General features: G+C 41.6%; 2 protein-coding genes across 2 annotated transcripts; one reads left to right on the forward strand and one right to left on the reverse strand.

Moving 5' to 3' along the window:
- Positions 1 to 3026: 3026 nt before the first annotated feature.
- Positions 3027 to 10668, forward strand: LOC148725933 (uncharacterized). Its single transcript, XM_088731557.1, has 3 exons — positions 3027 to 3161; positions 3228 to 10528; positions 10595 to 10668. Exon 2 carries the CDS (start codon positions 3428 to 3430, stop codon positions 10022 to 10024), a length of 6597 nt encoding a protein of 2198 aa, XP_088587683.1. The 5' UTR covers positions 3027 to 3161; positions 3228 to 3427; the 3' UTR covers positions 10025 to 10528; positions 10595 to 10668.
- A 1553-nt stretch (positions 10669 to 12221) lies between these two features.
- On the reverse strand, positions 12222 to 16628 carry LOC111325886 (peroxidasin homolog; the record flags this gene model as incomplete). The annotated part of the gene is made up of 4 exons (XM_088731558.1): positions 12222 to 14479; positions 15315 to 15626; positions 15735 to 15857; positions 16373 to 16628. Coding segments are annotated over 4 exons (798 nt in total), but the record flags the coding sequence as incomplete, so codon positions are not given.
- Between the last annotated feature and the right edge of the window lie 70 nt (positions 16629 to 16698).

Here is a 16698-nt window from a genome sequence, read left to right on the forward strand (position 1 = left end):
TTCCAGACCATTATAAGTCAAATGGTGCGAGAAGACTCGTCTAATTATGGCGCTACATTTGAAATGATTCGATGTAATGTAAGTCTACAAAAGTTATGAGAATCCAAAAAATGAAAAGCAACTAAAAAAGAAGCGAAATGGCTGAGATAAATCTGAAGTCAGCCCGAGCCACCACTTTTGTCTCAGAAAATGAAAGCAACAAAAACGAAGCGAAATGGTGGAGATAAATTCGAAGTCAGCCCGAACCACCACTTTTGCCTCCGTGTTGCGTCCTAAAGAAAAGTGCGAGTGGGTATCACCGCACTGCAGCAGTAAATTTGGTTGATACATTGAGGGAAAGTTTGGCATTTCAGCTACACTACTCAACAGACACTAATATAGTGAACTATTAGGTTTATTTTGCATGTTTCGACCGAGCACCAGCGTACAATAATGAAGAAACACATATAGAAAACCGTTGCATTCTCGGTAATCGTTACCAAAGCACAGGACAAAAAGACATACCGAGAGCTTAGCAATCACTTGCAAACATCGTGGTTAGAACGGCGGCCAGAAAAAACCTGCCATAAAAAAACCCCGTGGGGAAAAAGAGACAGGAAATCTGGGTAGGAACCAGGCCCAAGCTCACGTAACCTTCCTACTAGGCTATATGCATACTTACAAAAAAAAATAAATAAATAAACTTAGCAATAGCCGAGGAGGTGTCGGCCTAGAATGATTGCCCACGTGCAATCACAAGCTTTAATACTCGTATCACTCTACCCATAATGCATCTATACTCAAGGGCCCAGGCCCTTGTCCTGTTGCTCTGGTGCCGCAGAAATATTTAATTTCCTGCTAATTCGTTGGCACTCAAACGCCAGAAATTCCATATTTCAGCTACACTACTCAACAGACACTAATATAGTGAACCATTAGGTTTATTTTGCATGTTTCGGCCAAGCACCACCGTACAATAATGAAGAAACACATAGAAGCCAAAGAAAGGGCTTGAAGAAGTAGACAATTGCCTAGGAGCTAAAAGCCTAAGGATTTAGAGACTGAAATTCTAGATGCAATATCATCTTTAACATAGCCGTCTTTGGCTGAAACACTCTTCCATCGCCCATGCATCTGAAAAACGCGATCACCCACTCCACTATTGGCAGCCTTGGAAGCCCCACCTGACCTAAACGAGTGGGTGCCATAAACAGAAGGGTCAGTTACTACACTACGTAAACTCTTTGCTAAATGATCTCTGAAGGTAGAATAACTGATTGGCGTGTCTTTGTTAACCATCTTATAAGACGACTTGGTCTTGACCAACTGCCTGAAAATTAACTCATCCGAATGAGGATCAGTGTTCAGCCTACTCAAATACTGTTGAAGAATGGAAACTGGACAAGCGCTGCCCCCTGAACTCGCGATAACAACTTCATCTCCTTACCTAAGCTGATCAGTTTTACTCTTCTCAACCTTAATTATCATGTGGTCTTCAAGAAACTTAATATGATTTCTTCTTATTCTTGTGACTTCCTCCGACCTAAAAAATCCTGCATAACAAAGCACACAGACATACATTTCTAAGTTGAAGGGTATTGGACAAATCAGAACCATCGATTATATCCTTGAGAATTTCAATGGAAAGAGGTTCTTTTCTATTACCCCTTTTAGTGCCTAAAATTCTCTAGGCGGCATCCCGCACCCTGTTAACTAAAGGGTTATTCGTTGGGGATACAAGAGCCGCTGACTCGTGAGCCCACTTGATACTATAAAAAGCAGTATCAACAGAGGCACTCGATCTGGTGGATTCTAAAACATGTTGTAAATAAACAGCAACGTGCATAGGATTAGCAGGGAAATACGACAGCTCCTGCTTGTGCAAGGCGAATTCATTCCACTTCCTAACGGCTCTGTCATTCATGTTTACCGTCCTAGGAGCCCTCGCTAACAAAATGGTCGTCTGGAGCCTGGAGCTAAGGGACTGTAAATCTGGATCCTTAAACGAAGTATCTTTCCAGAGGCCCACTTGGAAAATCTCTATACAGAAAAAGAAAACACAAAACAAAGGAGAAATCAGAAGCAACAAGATAACTTTATTGTGAGTATTAAAGTAACTAACAAATCTGAAAATAAAGCTGCCTCCCATTTAATAGAATTCCGAGGAACTCCTGCAAATAATAACAAACAAATAATGGCAAATGTGAATTCAGACCGTGGAGTAGCAAAAGACTGCAACTGACTGTGTTCAAAAGACGCTAGCTGTTGCGACATATAGAACAACAGCCACTGTCATGAGTACAAAATCCTTCTCGATTTCTCCTCTCAGCCAACTTGAAACTAATACGCAGTGCGACAACTGCAAAAGACAACCCATGCGATTACCTATGCTTATTAAACAAATTCCGCGTCTTGCACAAAGTGAACATAAACTAAAAGAAATGTATCTGTAAAATATGCAAAGTTAATAATGCAAGGTACCAGGCGTGTGACATTGTGCTAAGAGTACACACTTGATACCTTCTTTGAGAAGTGTCCGATTCGTTGTGATTAACGAGCCCCGGTAAACGAGGCTATCCGTCATTACCACACATGCTAATTTTTCTCGTGGATATCACTTCTATCAGTTCTCTGTATTCTTTATTTCCTTTATTCTTGACAGGAAACGCTCCATTGCACTCTCAGTCGGACAAATGTCCTCACCCTACCCCCTAACCCAGTATTTGTAAACTCTTCACACCGACAATTAATGCTAGTGTAGTGTTGAGTTTCGAGATGGTCGACTGGTAATCGTGGGCGCGCAACGAGTGCAAGTGAGATCGTCGAGGTCGCGGGTTCGAATCACGTAATAGGAGTTATTCTTGATCTGGCTTGGGGGCCGAATAACTTCTCCCCGAGTATGATTTGGAGCTGGCGGATAAGGAGTAACTCTCAAACTGGCTTGGGGACCAAGTAACTCCTCCCCGTGAAATTCGTATCTGGTTTTGTTGGTTTTTTTTTATTTTTCCTCCCTATTATCACTATTTTTATCCTTTTGTAACTCCCATTGCGGGCCTATGTTCACGTAAACATCCGGGCAATCTCCCATGTGCTTTTGAGAGGAAAATCGTCACGTTCATTTTCGAGAATGTTTGGTTGCTGTTTTATTGTCATTGTTTGAAAACCCTAAGCTCGAACAGTCGGTGAGTTTTCATTTCAGTTGTTAATGTTGTAATTTCGTTTGTTTTAAGCGTGTTTTCTGTTTGCAGAAAACCTCTCCTTTACTGGCGAGTCGAGTTTTCGACTCGGGCAAATGTTTCTGTGAAATAAATAACAGTTTTCGACTTCTACGAATTGGTCGTGGAGTTTAGAGGTTTAACTTGTTCCATAAGAGGATTTGGAAGTGGTGGAGGCATCGTAATTTTGTTTCGGGTATATTGTTCGGTTGGAACACTTCGAATTTGGAATTATGGAAGATGACCTTGAGCCACATTTGAATTCTTCGCATCAACAAGCGAGTGATCGTACACACATGACCGCGTTGGGCGGTTCGGTGGAAATGGAAGAAGAAAACGGCACAGGAAACATTCAAGTTAACTCGGGTAACGATGTTGAAGACGTCGAGGGATATTTGAACGAGAAGAAACGCGCTCTAAACAATTCGCGCTCCGGCTATGTTGGAAATCTGACCAGAATATACAACGAAATTACCCGTTTGATGGAAAACGGCGGAACCCAGGACGAAATCTCAAGGGAAATGGAAAATTTTAACGATGGATGGATTAAATTTGTGGATGCTCATGATAGATACTGCAAGTGTTTGGTTGTTGGTGTTGACGCTTCGGCGTTGGAAAAGGCTGAGAAAGGTTATAAGGAGCAAATGGAGCGAAAATTAAATCTCGATACCGCTGTAAAATGGTGGCGACCCGAGTATCAGCACAGCAGTGTATTTTCAAGCTTAAGACGTAAAGGCCCGGGCAGTAAAGCTTCCAAATCGAGTTCAAAGACATCTTCGAGTACGGTGTCCCGAAAAAGAGAAGCTCTTGCTTTAGCTCAGCTTAAGGTCCGCCAATTGAAAATTCGCCAGCGATTGGACGAAGAAGAACAAGAGATTCGAAGGAAAAGAGAGTCAATGGAAGCCGAAATGGAGGCAGAAAAGGCTGCTATGTCATTAAAAATTTATGAAGAAGAAACAGGAGAAGAAGGAAGAGGCATGGAATTATCAATTAGTCATGAAAGGGAACATTGTCAGCCACCTAAATTACAAGGTGTGACCGAACTAAAGGGTACTTTAGAGCCCTTTACAATGAATCGAACTCCATCCCCCAAACCACAAGTTTCTACTATTCCATCTCTGTCTACGACTAATTATTTAAATGAAACAGTATCTGGATCATTTCTGCCACACCCCAAACGGGAAGCCCTCGTCGTTCCTGCCTCATCGTGTAACTCAGCTCAGCCAAATGCTTACGCGACCTTACAACCAGTCTCTCATCTGTCAAGTTCCAAACAACTTAGATTTACATCCTCCTTAGACAATCCTGCCTCTGGAACTGTTGGTGGCGTTACATCATCTGCGACACCTACAAGTAACACAATCATAAGTTCGTTAACAGTACCTGTTTTTCAGCCCTGGGAATTGCAGCACACTACTTCCCGCTTGCCAAGTGGGGATTCGAAACCCTTGTTTGTTGATTCTGTAGTACCCAGTATTAAGTCTTCAGAAGCACTGTATGAACAACCCGTCAGAGAATCGTGGTCTTCTGTTTGGCAAATGCCGCGAGCCCAGACATCACAAAATGTGACGTGTAACACAACACCAGCACAGCAGGTACAGCACTTTGACAGTGGAAGGGAAATGGTGAAGGCACTGAGGCAAGTGGTTACCTCGCCAAAAGTCGAATACCTCAAGTTTGATGGAAACCCACTTAGATACGTGTCATTTATTCACAACTTCGAAACTTATTTGGAACAGGACAACCCTGACGACTCTAGGCGTCTCCAACTACTGATCCAACACTGCACTGGAAAAGCAAGAGAAGCGGTCGAGAGCTGTGAGAATTTACCAGTTTCTGATGGTTATCGAGTGGCGAAAGAAACATTACGCGAGAACTTCGGAAAACCGCACGTAATTGCAGATGCGCAAATTAAGAAATTGCTACGTTTACCTAGGCTGAAGAATGTGGATGGACCTTCCTTATTAGAATTTAGTAGACACTTAGACACTGCTGATCGAACCTTGACTGGAATGGGAACTGAATATGTAGCTGACCTTAATCACATGAACTCTTTGAGAGAGCTAACCAAAAAGTTGCCAATGTTCCTCCGAGCAAAATGGACCGAGTGCGCTGGGAAAATTATAGTATCAGATCGTAGACCTAAGTTTGGAGATTTTGTAAAATTTATCAAAGAACGAGCCAAGTTGGTGGACAATGAATTCGGACACGACATGAACTCTGAACCCTTTAAAGAAACAATTCTCGGAAGGAGTCAGGGGAATCAGAGCAAACCTCACCTCCGCTCATCAACGTTCTTGACTGGAACTGGATCAACCAGTGGTCGTCAGAATGAAATCAAGAGAGGGCCAGATTTCGTAAAGAATCAAGCTCCTTGTCTGGTTTGTTCCGAGCGACATGAAATTTGGAAGTGCGAAAGGTTCAAAGGTTTCACATATGGAGAGAAAAGGAAAGTTGTGCAACAAGGTGGACTTTGTAACAAATGTCTTGTAAAGGGACACATAGCTAAGGAGTGCCCCAAAGTGAATTTCAAGTGCCAGAAGTCTAGTTGTGGAGGTAACCACCACACTCTAATGCATCGTCACACTACAGGAACCGGAGGAGAAGCTAATGCTGATGCTGAACAACAATCGCGAGCAAGACAAGAAAATGCTTTGCTTCCTAATGTTACTGGGGCCGGGAATGATAGAGAAGTAACTGTAGCGGCCACTGGGGCCGGAGAAAACCGAGTTTGTCTTGGGATCCTGCCTGTCAAAGTTCAAGGAAAGGGTAGCGACAGGATGGTCGAAACGTATGCTCTGCTTGACAATGGTTCGGAGGTGACACTGTGCCATGAAAGGCTGGCAAAAGAACTTAAGCTTAATGGAAATAGACTTAGTTTCACATTGACTGGAATGACGGGTTCAGCCCAGGTGGAAGGTTGCCTTGTAGATTTGGTGGTGAAGTCCTTGGATGAATCAGTTACTGTCGAATTGTTGAATGTGAAAACAGTCAATGATATGCCAATTTCTACAAGTTGTATAGCGAAGACAGAAGACCTTACTAGGTGGCCTCATCTTCGAGACATTGACATTCCAGTGCTAGAATATGGAGAAGTCTTGCTATTGATTGGGCTCAAAGAGAATCCTGGCCTGTTCCTTCCACTTGAATGTAAATCTGGTGACCACGATGAGCCGATAGCTATCCGATACAGCTTGGGATGGACAGTGATGGGTCCAATGGAGGGTCAGAAAGGGGATCACGGTTGCTCAGTGAATTTTGTCCACACGAAGGAAAGTCAGTGGAGGCAAAGGGGAGTCCACGCCAACACTGAGCCGTTTGATGTTAAACACCATACTGATGATGAATTCTTACATCGCCAACTCGAGCGACTTTGGAAAACAGATTTTGGTGACTCTTCCGTTGGAATAGATCCAACGATCCAACCATCCATTGAAGACAACAAAGCCTTATACAAGATGGAACAATCCCTGCAAAGAGTGGGTGACCACTTTCAAGTTGCTCTGCCATGGCGGGAAGAATTGCCTTATCTCCCCAACAATAAACCAATGGCGGAACAAAGGTTACAACTTCTGAAGAAACGACTGCTTAAAGATGGAGAGTTGCTTACGAAGTACCGAAGTACGATGCAAGAGTACATAGTTAGTGGGCATGCCCAGAGAGTTCGAAGGGAAGAGTTAGACGTGAGAGATCGACCAGTTTGGTACCTTCCGCACCATCCTGTGACCCATCCGTTGAAACCAGGAAAAGTAAGAGTGGTCTTCGATTGTGGTGCAAAGTATCATGGAACCTCCCTTAATCAGCAATTATTACAAGGCCCTGACTTGGCAAATCCTTTAGTAGGAGTATTGATCAGATTTCGCCAAGAATCTATCGCCATCGCAGCCGACATTGAGGCCATGTTTCATCAAGTTTACGTCGAGCCCAAGGACCGGGATGCGTTGAGATTCTTATGGTGGCCCAATGGAGACTTGAACGAGGAACCGCGAGAGTACTGCATGGTGAAACATCTATTTGGGGCGACCTCTTCTCCATCTTGTGCAAACCTTTGCCTCAAGAAAACAGCATCGATTTATCAATCAGAATTCGACCCTATGACAGTTCAAACCGTGAAGAAAAACATGTATGTCGACGATTTGATGAAGTCTGTAAATTCACCAGAGATTGCAATAAGGCTGTCTTCACAACTAAGAGAATTGCTGGCGAAAGGTGGCTTCAGGTTAACAAAATGGCTTAGCAATGACCGGAAGGTGTTGGCTGAAATACCACAATCTGAAAGAGCAAGTTCAGTGGTCAACTTGGACATAGAAGATTTGCCCACAGCGTGTGCGCTTGGTTTAAAATGGAATGTAGAGACTGACAAATTCATCTGGGAGGTGTCAGCCAAAATTCAGCGATTACTGGAAGAAAAGCCAATGACTAGACGTGGAGTGTTGTCAGTTGTTAGTTCATTATTTGATCCACTTGGTTTTATCTCCCCCTTCATAATGAAGGCCAAGCTATTACTACAAGAACTTTGTCGAAAGAAGGTGGGATGGGACGGTGTCATTGGTGAACAAGAAAGGGTTCAGTGGTTACACTGGCTAGAAGACCTTCCAAAATTGCAAGCATTCCAAATCGAACGATGTTTTAAGCCGAAGAACTTTGGCGAAACAAAGAATGTTCAGTTGCACATTTTCTCAGATGGATCTCGTGTAGGGTATGGAGCAGTAGCCTATCTACGCCTTGTTGACGTTTTCGACAACATCCATTGCAGCTTTGTCATGGGAAAGGCACGGCTGGCCCCCATCCACGAAATCACGATTCCAAGGTTGGAATTATCAGCAGCAGTTATCTCAGTTAGGCTGTACCAGATCATAAGTCGAGAAGTGGAAATCAAGATAGATCGAGTGAAGTACTGGACGGACTCTACTACCGTATTGAAATGCCTTAAAAATGACACCAAGCGGTTTCACACCTTTGAGTCGAATCGCCTTACCATGATCCGTAGCATATCATCCACCTCAGATTGGAGATACGTCAACCGAGATGAGAATCCAGCAGACGATGCATCCAAAGGCTTGAGGCTTGACGAGATGATCAAGAACAAGCGGTGGTTAAATGGTCCAGCGTTCCTTTGGGAAGAAGAATCCTGTTGGCCAGCAACCATTGAGGTGCCCCCCTTGAAAGATAGCGATCCTGAAGTAAGAAAGGAAAGCCGAATCTACACCACTGTTGCTGTACAAGATTCAATAGGAGGTTTGATACATTACTACTCTTCATGGTGGAAATTGAAGAAAGCGTTTGCGTGGATTTTACGCTACAAGAAGTTTCTCCAGAGCAAAGTTTGCAAGCAGGAAGTATACGATGCATCTCCTCTAATTAGTTCAGGAAACATAGTTGGAAAACTAACCGCACTCGAGCTGCAAAAGGCTGAAGAGGAAATTGTTCGTCAGGTCCAGAAAGCTACCTTTCCAAGGGTGTTCGAGGCACTCAGTAACATCTCGCCTGGCGCAAACAAACGGTTGATGAAGAAGGCACTAAAGAGGGAGGGCTCCTCGATATTCCAATTGAATCCTAAGTTGAGAAACGGGTTGTTGGCAGTTGGTGGAAGACTAGAGAGTGCTCCTGTAAACGAAGATTTGAAGTATCCTTACATTCTACCCAATAATCACCATGTGACAGAACTAATTATTCGGCACAACCACGCGAATGTGGGCCATATGGGCCAGGAATCTGTGCTATCATCACTGAGAGAAAGGTTTTGGGTCATAAAGGGACGCTCTGCAGTACGACGTGTATTGAGAAAGTGTGTTGATTGCCAAAAACGAAAGGCACCCACCGGAGAGCAGTTCATGGCAAAGTTACCTGAAGACAGGATCACCCCACATAAACCTCCATTCACATATGTCGGGGTGGATCTTTTTGGCCCCATAGAAGTAAAGCAGAAAAGAAGTAGAGTCAAGAGATATGGATGTATTTTCACGTGCTTGTCAGTCCGTGCCATACACATTGAGGTTGCAAATACTTTGAATACAGATTCGATGATCAATGCATTGAGGAGATTCATTTGCCTGAGAGGATGTCCCGAGGAAATCAGGAGCGACTGTGGAACGAACTTAACTAAAGCAGACAAGGAGTTGAAAGAATCGATTAAAGAGTGGAATCAGCAAAGGATCGATGGATTCTGTGCTCAAAGAGGAATTCAGTGGATCTTCAATCCACCTGGGGCAAGCCACATGGGAGGGGCATGGGAAAGAATGATCAGGTCCGTACGTCAAATCTTGAAGGCCCTATTGAAGGAACAAGTGGTCTGTGACGAAGTGCTTCACACCGTGCTGACTGAAGCGACTAACATCCTCAACAGTAGACCCTTGACGCGAAACAGTAATGACGTTATGGATGAAGAACCGTTGACCCCAAACCATCTTCTAAACTTGCGACCATGTTCCAGTTTGCCCCCAGGAATTTTCGACAAAGAAGATCTTTACTGTCAACGCCAGTGGAGACAAGCGCAGTACTTGTCAAATCTCTTCTGGAAACGGTGGATTAGTGAATACCTCCCGACCCTTCAAGAACGAAAGAAGTGGAATGAAGCAAAGGAGAATCTGAAAGTGGGAGATGTCGTTCTGTTAGCTGACAAAAACTTTCCCAGAGGACAGTGGCCACTCGCGCGAATCATTGAAGTCTTTCCTAGTGAAGATGGGCTTGTGCGTTCTGCAAGAGTTAGGACCAGTTCCACCGTCATGACCCGCGCGAAGCGCCAAAGACAGAGGGACGTGAAAACGACAGTGACTACCCTCGTACGACCAATTACGAAGCTGTGTCGTCTTGAATTGTCAAATTCCTAGTTAGTTAGAATCATCCGGTGATTCTTCGATTACACTTTCATGTAGCACCTTGACGTTATGGACGTGTCTGTGCAGCGTTACAAAGTTTTATTTGACGCAGACTCTGATCTAACCGTATAGACTACAATGGCCTGGCATTTGACATTTGCAACATATTTTGAACTGGTGTGGATCTATATGGACGACAAAATAATTAGGTGTATTTACGCCGGCACCTGATGACATTGATCTAAGATGTGGTCAGTTAGTTTATATTGCTTGTATTGAGTAGCTTCGCGTTATTTCACGTTAAATCGCACTGGTCGCAGATAGCCTTTGTAAATGAAATAGTTTGTGTAAATTTCATTTAGGGGCCGGTGTAACTCCCATTGCGGGCCTATGTTCACGTAAACATCCGGGCAATCTCCCATGTGCTTTTGAGAGGAAAATCGTCACGTTCATTTTCGAGAATGTTTGGTTGCTGTTTTATTGTCATTGTTTGAAAACCCTAAGCTCGAACAGTCGGTGAGTTTTCATTTCAGTTGTTAATGTTGTAATTTCGTTTGTTTTAAGCGTGTTTTCTGTTTGCAGAAAACCTCTCCTTTACTGGCGAGTCGAGTTTTCGACTCGGGCAAATGTTTCTGTGAAATAAATAACACCTTTTTTTACCTTTTTCTTTTTTGTTTTTTTTTTGTTTTTATTGAGCAGTTATTTCTATGGGCAGTTACATATCGTGTAGGGTCTTAGCGTGCGGAATGTTTTTTGTTTTTGTTTTTTGTTTTCCTCATTCAATCAATCATTAGGGTGTCTTTATGTTGTCGCTGTTTCTCATCGTTCGTTAGTATTTCTTCGCTGGTTAGTTAGCTTCTGTTGTTTCTATGTCACGTATCTTCGTTCATTAGTTTCTTTCGTAATATAGACGCTAATTGCACTTTAAGTTAGCTAGTCGTTTTCGCATATATAAATTAGCTTTTTCTCAAGTTGAAAGTTTTAGTCTTCCGTTAGTCATACAGTACTTCGCTTTGAGCAGTTACTCCAGTTTATCTTTATTTCGCCTTTAGGCAGCTTATTTTCGTCCAGCAGTTTCGTAGAAATCGTAACAATGTAAGTATTGTCATTTCAAGTTTGTTCAGTTCGTTCAGTGTATTTCTTTCCTGTCACTTTTACTAGTCAGTTGTTGTAATTTCGTATTCATTTATTGTTTTAAGTTTCAACCCACATACCTTCAACATCATTCGTAGTGAATAAATCGTCGTTATCATCGTGATGTTGTGAGGTTACGATTACTTTTCTGATACGGTTTCGGTACCTGTCGGCTTCTTTTAAAATTTTCTTCTTTTTTTTGTCAAAGTTACATGTTGTATTTTTCTCTCTTTTCATACTCTTATTACTAGCCGAACACGATGGCCGCACTAGGGAATATTGGCCCCCGGGTCGTGATGGTATAACATGGCCGTGGAAAACTGCCGAGAACCACTTTTCTCCAACCAGTGGCTCGAGAAATCGGGTTTAGTTGGTAATAACTAATGGCATTCGAACAAAAATTGTGTATTAAGTGTTAAAAAGCACTTCTGCTCCCATGAATTGAGATGGACATGTTATTTATTGCAACGTAGAAAGAACAACCTTCCACTAGTTTGAAAACAGATATATTGAACGTGAAATTCCAATGAATACAAACAAGGATTCAAGAAAGATTTGTACCGGAATTTCTCGAAAATCACAATTAAATTTTGAAATTTTCCGAAGGGTTTTGTCGATCCTGGAAAAAAGGGATGTTCATCGCATCAGAAATTATGGGTCAAGAAATTGTGGCCGTCGTAGAAGACGCTGTAAGGTCAATCGTCCCCATCACTCTCGAAAACAAATGGACGCCTTTTTTTATTCTTAACGGTTTTTTTCACCACCATGAATTATGCGAGAGGTGCGTCCTGTGATACATCCAATATTTGCACCTGCAAAAACTAGAGCGACGGAAGACAGTAGAGGGCCGCTAGATTGGTCAATCAATGAATTTCATTCGTGCTGGTGGCGATTTCTGCATTCGAGCGATTGGCTACTTGAAATATTTTTATCTCCGGGCTCAGAACGGTCAACTCGGCTCATGGAAGGTCCTAGCCATCCTCTTGGTGTTGCTATCTTACTGGCACTCTCATTGCAAACCCTTCCTCAGTTGAAGCACAAAGTTTTCCGATATCAGAGAACCTTGAAATGCAGGTTATTGTGACAGAATGACTGTTTACTCTTTTTCCTTCAAGCTGAAGGCTCACAAGAATCAGATAATTCAACCTAAAGAGTCTGTGCTCAAGCTCAAATCTCACCCAGCTAATAGCGTCAGTAACAAGAGAAACACCTTAGTCATCTTACTTAATTACTTTCGAGTTAGCTACTACCATAGAGCAGTTACAGATGGGTGGAGGTTGAATACTTAAGGAGATAGCATATACACTATCTAGTTAAAATATTAAAATAGAGCTATATGATATATTAGCGTTGATCAAGATGTCTGCCTTCCAAGTAGGAAGAGTCTATATCCTTTTTTAAAGCTTTGGCGGGGAGACAATTTATTTTAATAGGTATTGTTTGCCAGGTCTGTAATGCTACTACACTAAATCTTGCTAGACCATGATTGGTTCTAAAAAATGGTCTGTACAAGTTTTCATTAATGGCATACCTAGTATAGTATTTATGGACAGCTGAACCCGGTTGGCTAGATCATAAAGGATCGGAGGTATATTCTTTTTTTGATATTGAGTTTTATGCACAAGAATATAATGAATATATGAATATATGAAATTCATATATCTGAACTGCGGTTATAGAAACGTATTGGTGCACGATCCTCGCAGTAAAGAGCACTATTTAAGCAATAGTGAAGATCAGACCTAAAGAGCACTATTTAGGCAATAGTGAAGATCAGACCTGAAAAAGGATTCGAACCACTGACCTCTGCGATACTAGTGCAGTGCTCTACCAATTGAGCTAACAAGCCAACAGGGAGCAGGTCATCAAATTAACTCGACATAAACCCGTAAGATGATTAATATCATGGGTGACAAATTACTCCTTAATTTTGGCGCGAAATCTCAGCGTTCATTTTTAATTTCACATGTGAAATTACAAAATTGCCATGGTAACATCTCTTGTATCTCGATCAGAGCAAAGACGGGCGTCGAGATTTAAGACGGTGATCCTTGAAAGATTTGACAGTTGTCTTAATTTTGAAACATTATTAACAGGCAGGAAGAATTCAAAAGGTATATTTTGTGAAGAAACTCATAAAATTACGAACTTTCGAAATAATGTATGCTTTGTAACATGTTTACTATTTTTTTACTACTATTTTTAAGGATGCTGTGTTAGTACACATCAGTACTAAAAGAAACATCACTAATATTTGTCGCATTAATGTGGATCAATTTAAAGCGTATAGTTTAGAGGAAATTCAAAATTACCATTTCTAGGGCGAAATTAAGGTTTCGTGAACACAGTTATAGCATTATTTGAGAAAATATTTTCTCTCAAAATGACTAAGGCATCTCAAATAGAATATTAAACTGAAGAAATTGCCCAGGTGGTTAAGCTGCCATTTTAGAGCAAATAGACACATCTATGAAAAGCCTTTTCAGTTCATTTTCATCTTTGATCTAAATATAAATTTATATATCTATGTGTACATAGTCCAAAACTCCACAGACACTGAGGTAGCTCCATTGGATTTTGTGAAGCAAATTGATTGAAATTGCTTCAATATGTATGTTTCACACTTTCATATTGCATTATCCTTCGGCAATTTAGCCGGCCTCTTTACTTACCAAAAACAATTGAACTGTAATTTACGAGAGATGATCTAAACTGTTAGCTCGGTCATCGAATAAAGAAAGTTGTTCACATCTGCAAAAAGCGTGATGAAAAGAAGACAATGGGTTCCTTGTGAGAATTTGAAACTCAAACCTTCGTGTTGGTTTTGTCTAGGGCTGAAAGCCACAACCCACCGTAAGATGGTTTGGCACTTTCCCATACCGCTGTAGTGGGCTTTTACTTGGCCATATATATGATACTAAATGATGTCATATATTAACGTCAGTATTATTTAAGTCGTTTGTTATTTCAATGATGTAAATGCGAGAATATACAAAAATCACGTCGATATTAAGTTGCTGAGTGTTCAGGCGCATTCAGCGCTCGCGTCTTCACTGTGAGAGCAGCCTCCATCTCCCGATCCCCACCCCCTGTGACTACATTGGCTTAAACTTTTTTCTCCCCCATGACAGCTGACATCATCCATCCAGATGCGACCAGATCCCTGACCGTATTTCGCTCTGGGCGGGGCAGACGTTGCGCGTGAAAAACCCAGCTCACGACATACTTAATTAGCGTCGTTGATATCCCAGTGATCGTCGCACACCGTTCCCCATTGCCCACTGTAATAGATCTCCACCCGGCCATAGGCTGCCCCGCCATTCACCAAACGAACTGAGATGGAATTGAGATTTTGAAATATCAAAACACAACTCAAACATGACGAAATATCTTAAAACGCAAATGGCATCACCATTTTCAGTACCGTTAAGTTTGGTACTTGCAACAAATATTTTGTCAGCGGCATTTAGCATGAGAAATATTCAGTTAATTGATTGAGTTCAAAGCGTTCCCAAAGCAATTGCAATTGTCATCCGGATACGCTTGGTCTGTGTCAAAGCTTTCTGATGCATGTTCATCATCGTACATCGTACGCTCTAGGAAAATATATTGAAAAACAAATCCAACCGAACTGAATAATGGAAACATTTAGTCGCGCTGACTTTTTTGCAAGCACATCAACTGAATGCCCTAGTTCTCTGAGGATATATTTCTGTTGTCCTTGAAAAAGCTGAAGCTTCTATTCGTGGCTATAATTATGATTTATGATAAGGTATGAGAGATTTGAATGGCTGAACGCAAGAATCTACTAATTTTTCCCATCTTTTTTCATTACTGCATAGTCTTATTTCAATCGGTCTCTGCGATTAAATACAACTTTATCAATGTAACACATCCGAGAACAGTCCATTTCTGCTTCATGTAGAATTTTTACAAGCATTCAAGTTTTGTTATTATCCTTTTTTATAAGGACACGGTAACTCTTCTGAAAAAAGTCTGCACTCAAATATCCCTATGGTCTATGTTGATATTTTGCCCTAATTTGTTTCGTATGATAATCATTCAATTTTGCCTCCCTTTAACGTCGTCAAATATTTGTTGGGTGAACAAATGTCTGTCTCTTTGCATAGATTTGTCGGAAAAATCAAAGATTCCAGACATTGCCTACCTCCAGTTTTTACTTCAACATTACTTGTCGTCTCTGCATAAAAAACCCCTGCACTTGTAGCCACGCAGATATAGTTGCCAACATCTTCTTTCGTCATATTCCTCAAGGTAAGCGCCTGGCTTGTCATGTGACTCCTTCCCACAGGTAGTTTAGCTCCTTGTCTTTTCCAGCTGATGATTGGAAGTGGATCACCGGTGGCGCTGCAGTTTAACGTCAAAGTGTCACCAACAACAACAAAAACTGTCGGAGATGGCTTTACGGTGAACTGGGGCAAGGAGACAATTGCCAACTGAGTTCTTTTTACGGCATTTCCTAAAAGATTTTTGGCGGTACAGAGATAGTTGTCAGAATCACTCTTACGGACGTTAAAAAGTTTGATGACACTACTGTTGAACTAAACCCTCCCATGAGGTAACTGACCGAACGACTTCCTCCACGTGACAACAGGACGTGGATGACCAGTCACATGACAAACTGGTAGGGTGACGTCACTTCCTTCAATGGCGTAGATAGGTCCAGGAGAGAGGGTAACACTTGGACGAACTATGGGAAAGTAATGATTATTAGTTCTATCTAGTTTTCTATTTCGTGGCGGTCGCCAGCAAATCAAAGGTGATGCAGTTACTGATATATTCATGAGAAATATCAAGGGGGATAAGTTCTCTTAGTTTATGATCCCATGGACATACATAGTGGAACATACAAAAATGGGCAATTCTCGTAAACAGTTAGGTAAAATGGACAATTCAGCGAATAAGGCAGTCTTATGTGCAATCAGCTAGAAAGGAGATGAAAAGGTGTCTCATTGGGAAGCTTTTGCAGACACGCCTAAAATAATTACTTTAAGTTATAGGAGAAAACTGTAGCCCTTTTTGTCCAAAAAGCCCTTTTCTCGAGTTAACTCCGCCGAAAGGAAAAGACCAAGAAAAAAAAGACCTTAAATGTTGAAGCAACCTAATTTCAATGTAGAAGGAATCAAAGAGCCGTTTTCTTCAGCAGATATTGGATTTGACATTGGTGCAAAAATATGTAAGCAAAAAAGAACTCAGTAAACTGACCGTTGATTTCTAACTGCACTGTTGCCTGATCCTTTCCTAGAATGTTAGTTGCTGTGCACTGATATAAGCCTGAGTCGTTTCCTGTCACTTGCCTTAACTGCAACCTTCCTTCTGAAACCGCTGTTTGAATGATTTCTGACTGATCGTTCACTTTACTCCACACTATTGTAGGCTCGGGATTGCTACTGGCTGAACACTGAAACGAGACTGATCTACCTTCGTTAACCGTCAAAGTTGCAGGTGAAACAACAACATTATTATTTTTATTTTTTTAAATTTATATTTCTAGTTTATTTATGTATTTAATTATTCTTTTAATTTTTTTT

This window comes from Stylophora pistillata, chromosome 8 (assembly GCF_964205215.1).
Source record: "Stylophora pistillata chromosome 8, jaStyPist1.2, whole genome shotgun sequence".
Taxonomy (NCBI): domain Eukaryota; kingdom Metazoa; phylum Cnidaria; class Anthozoa; order Scleractinia; family Pocilloporidae; genus Stylophora; species Stylophora pistillata.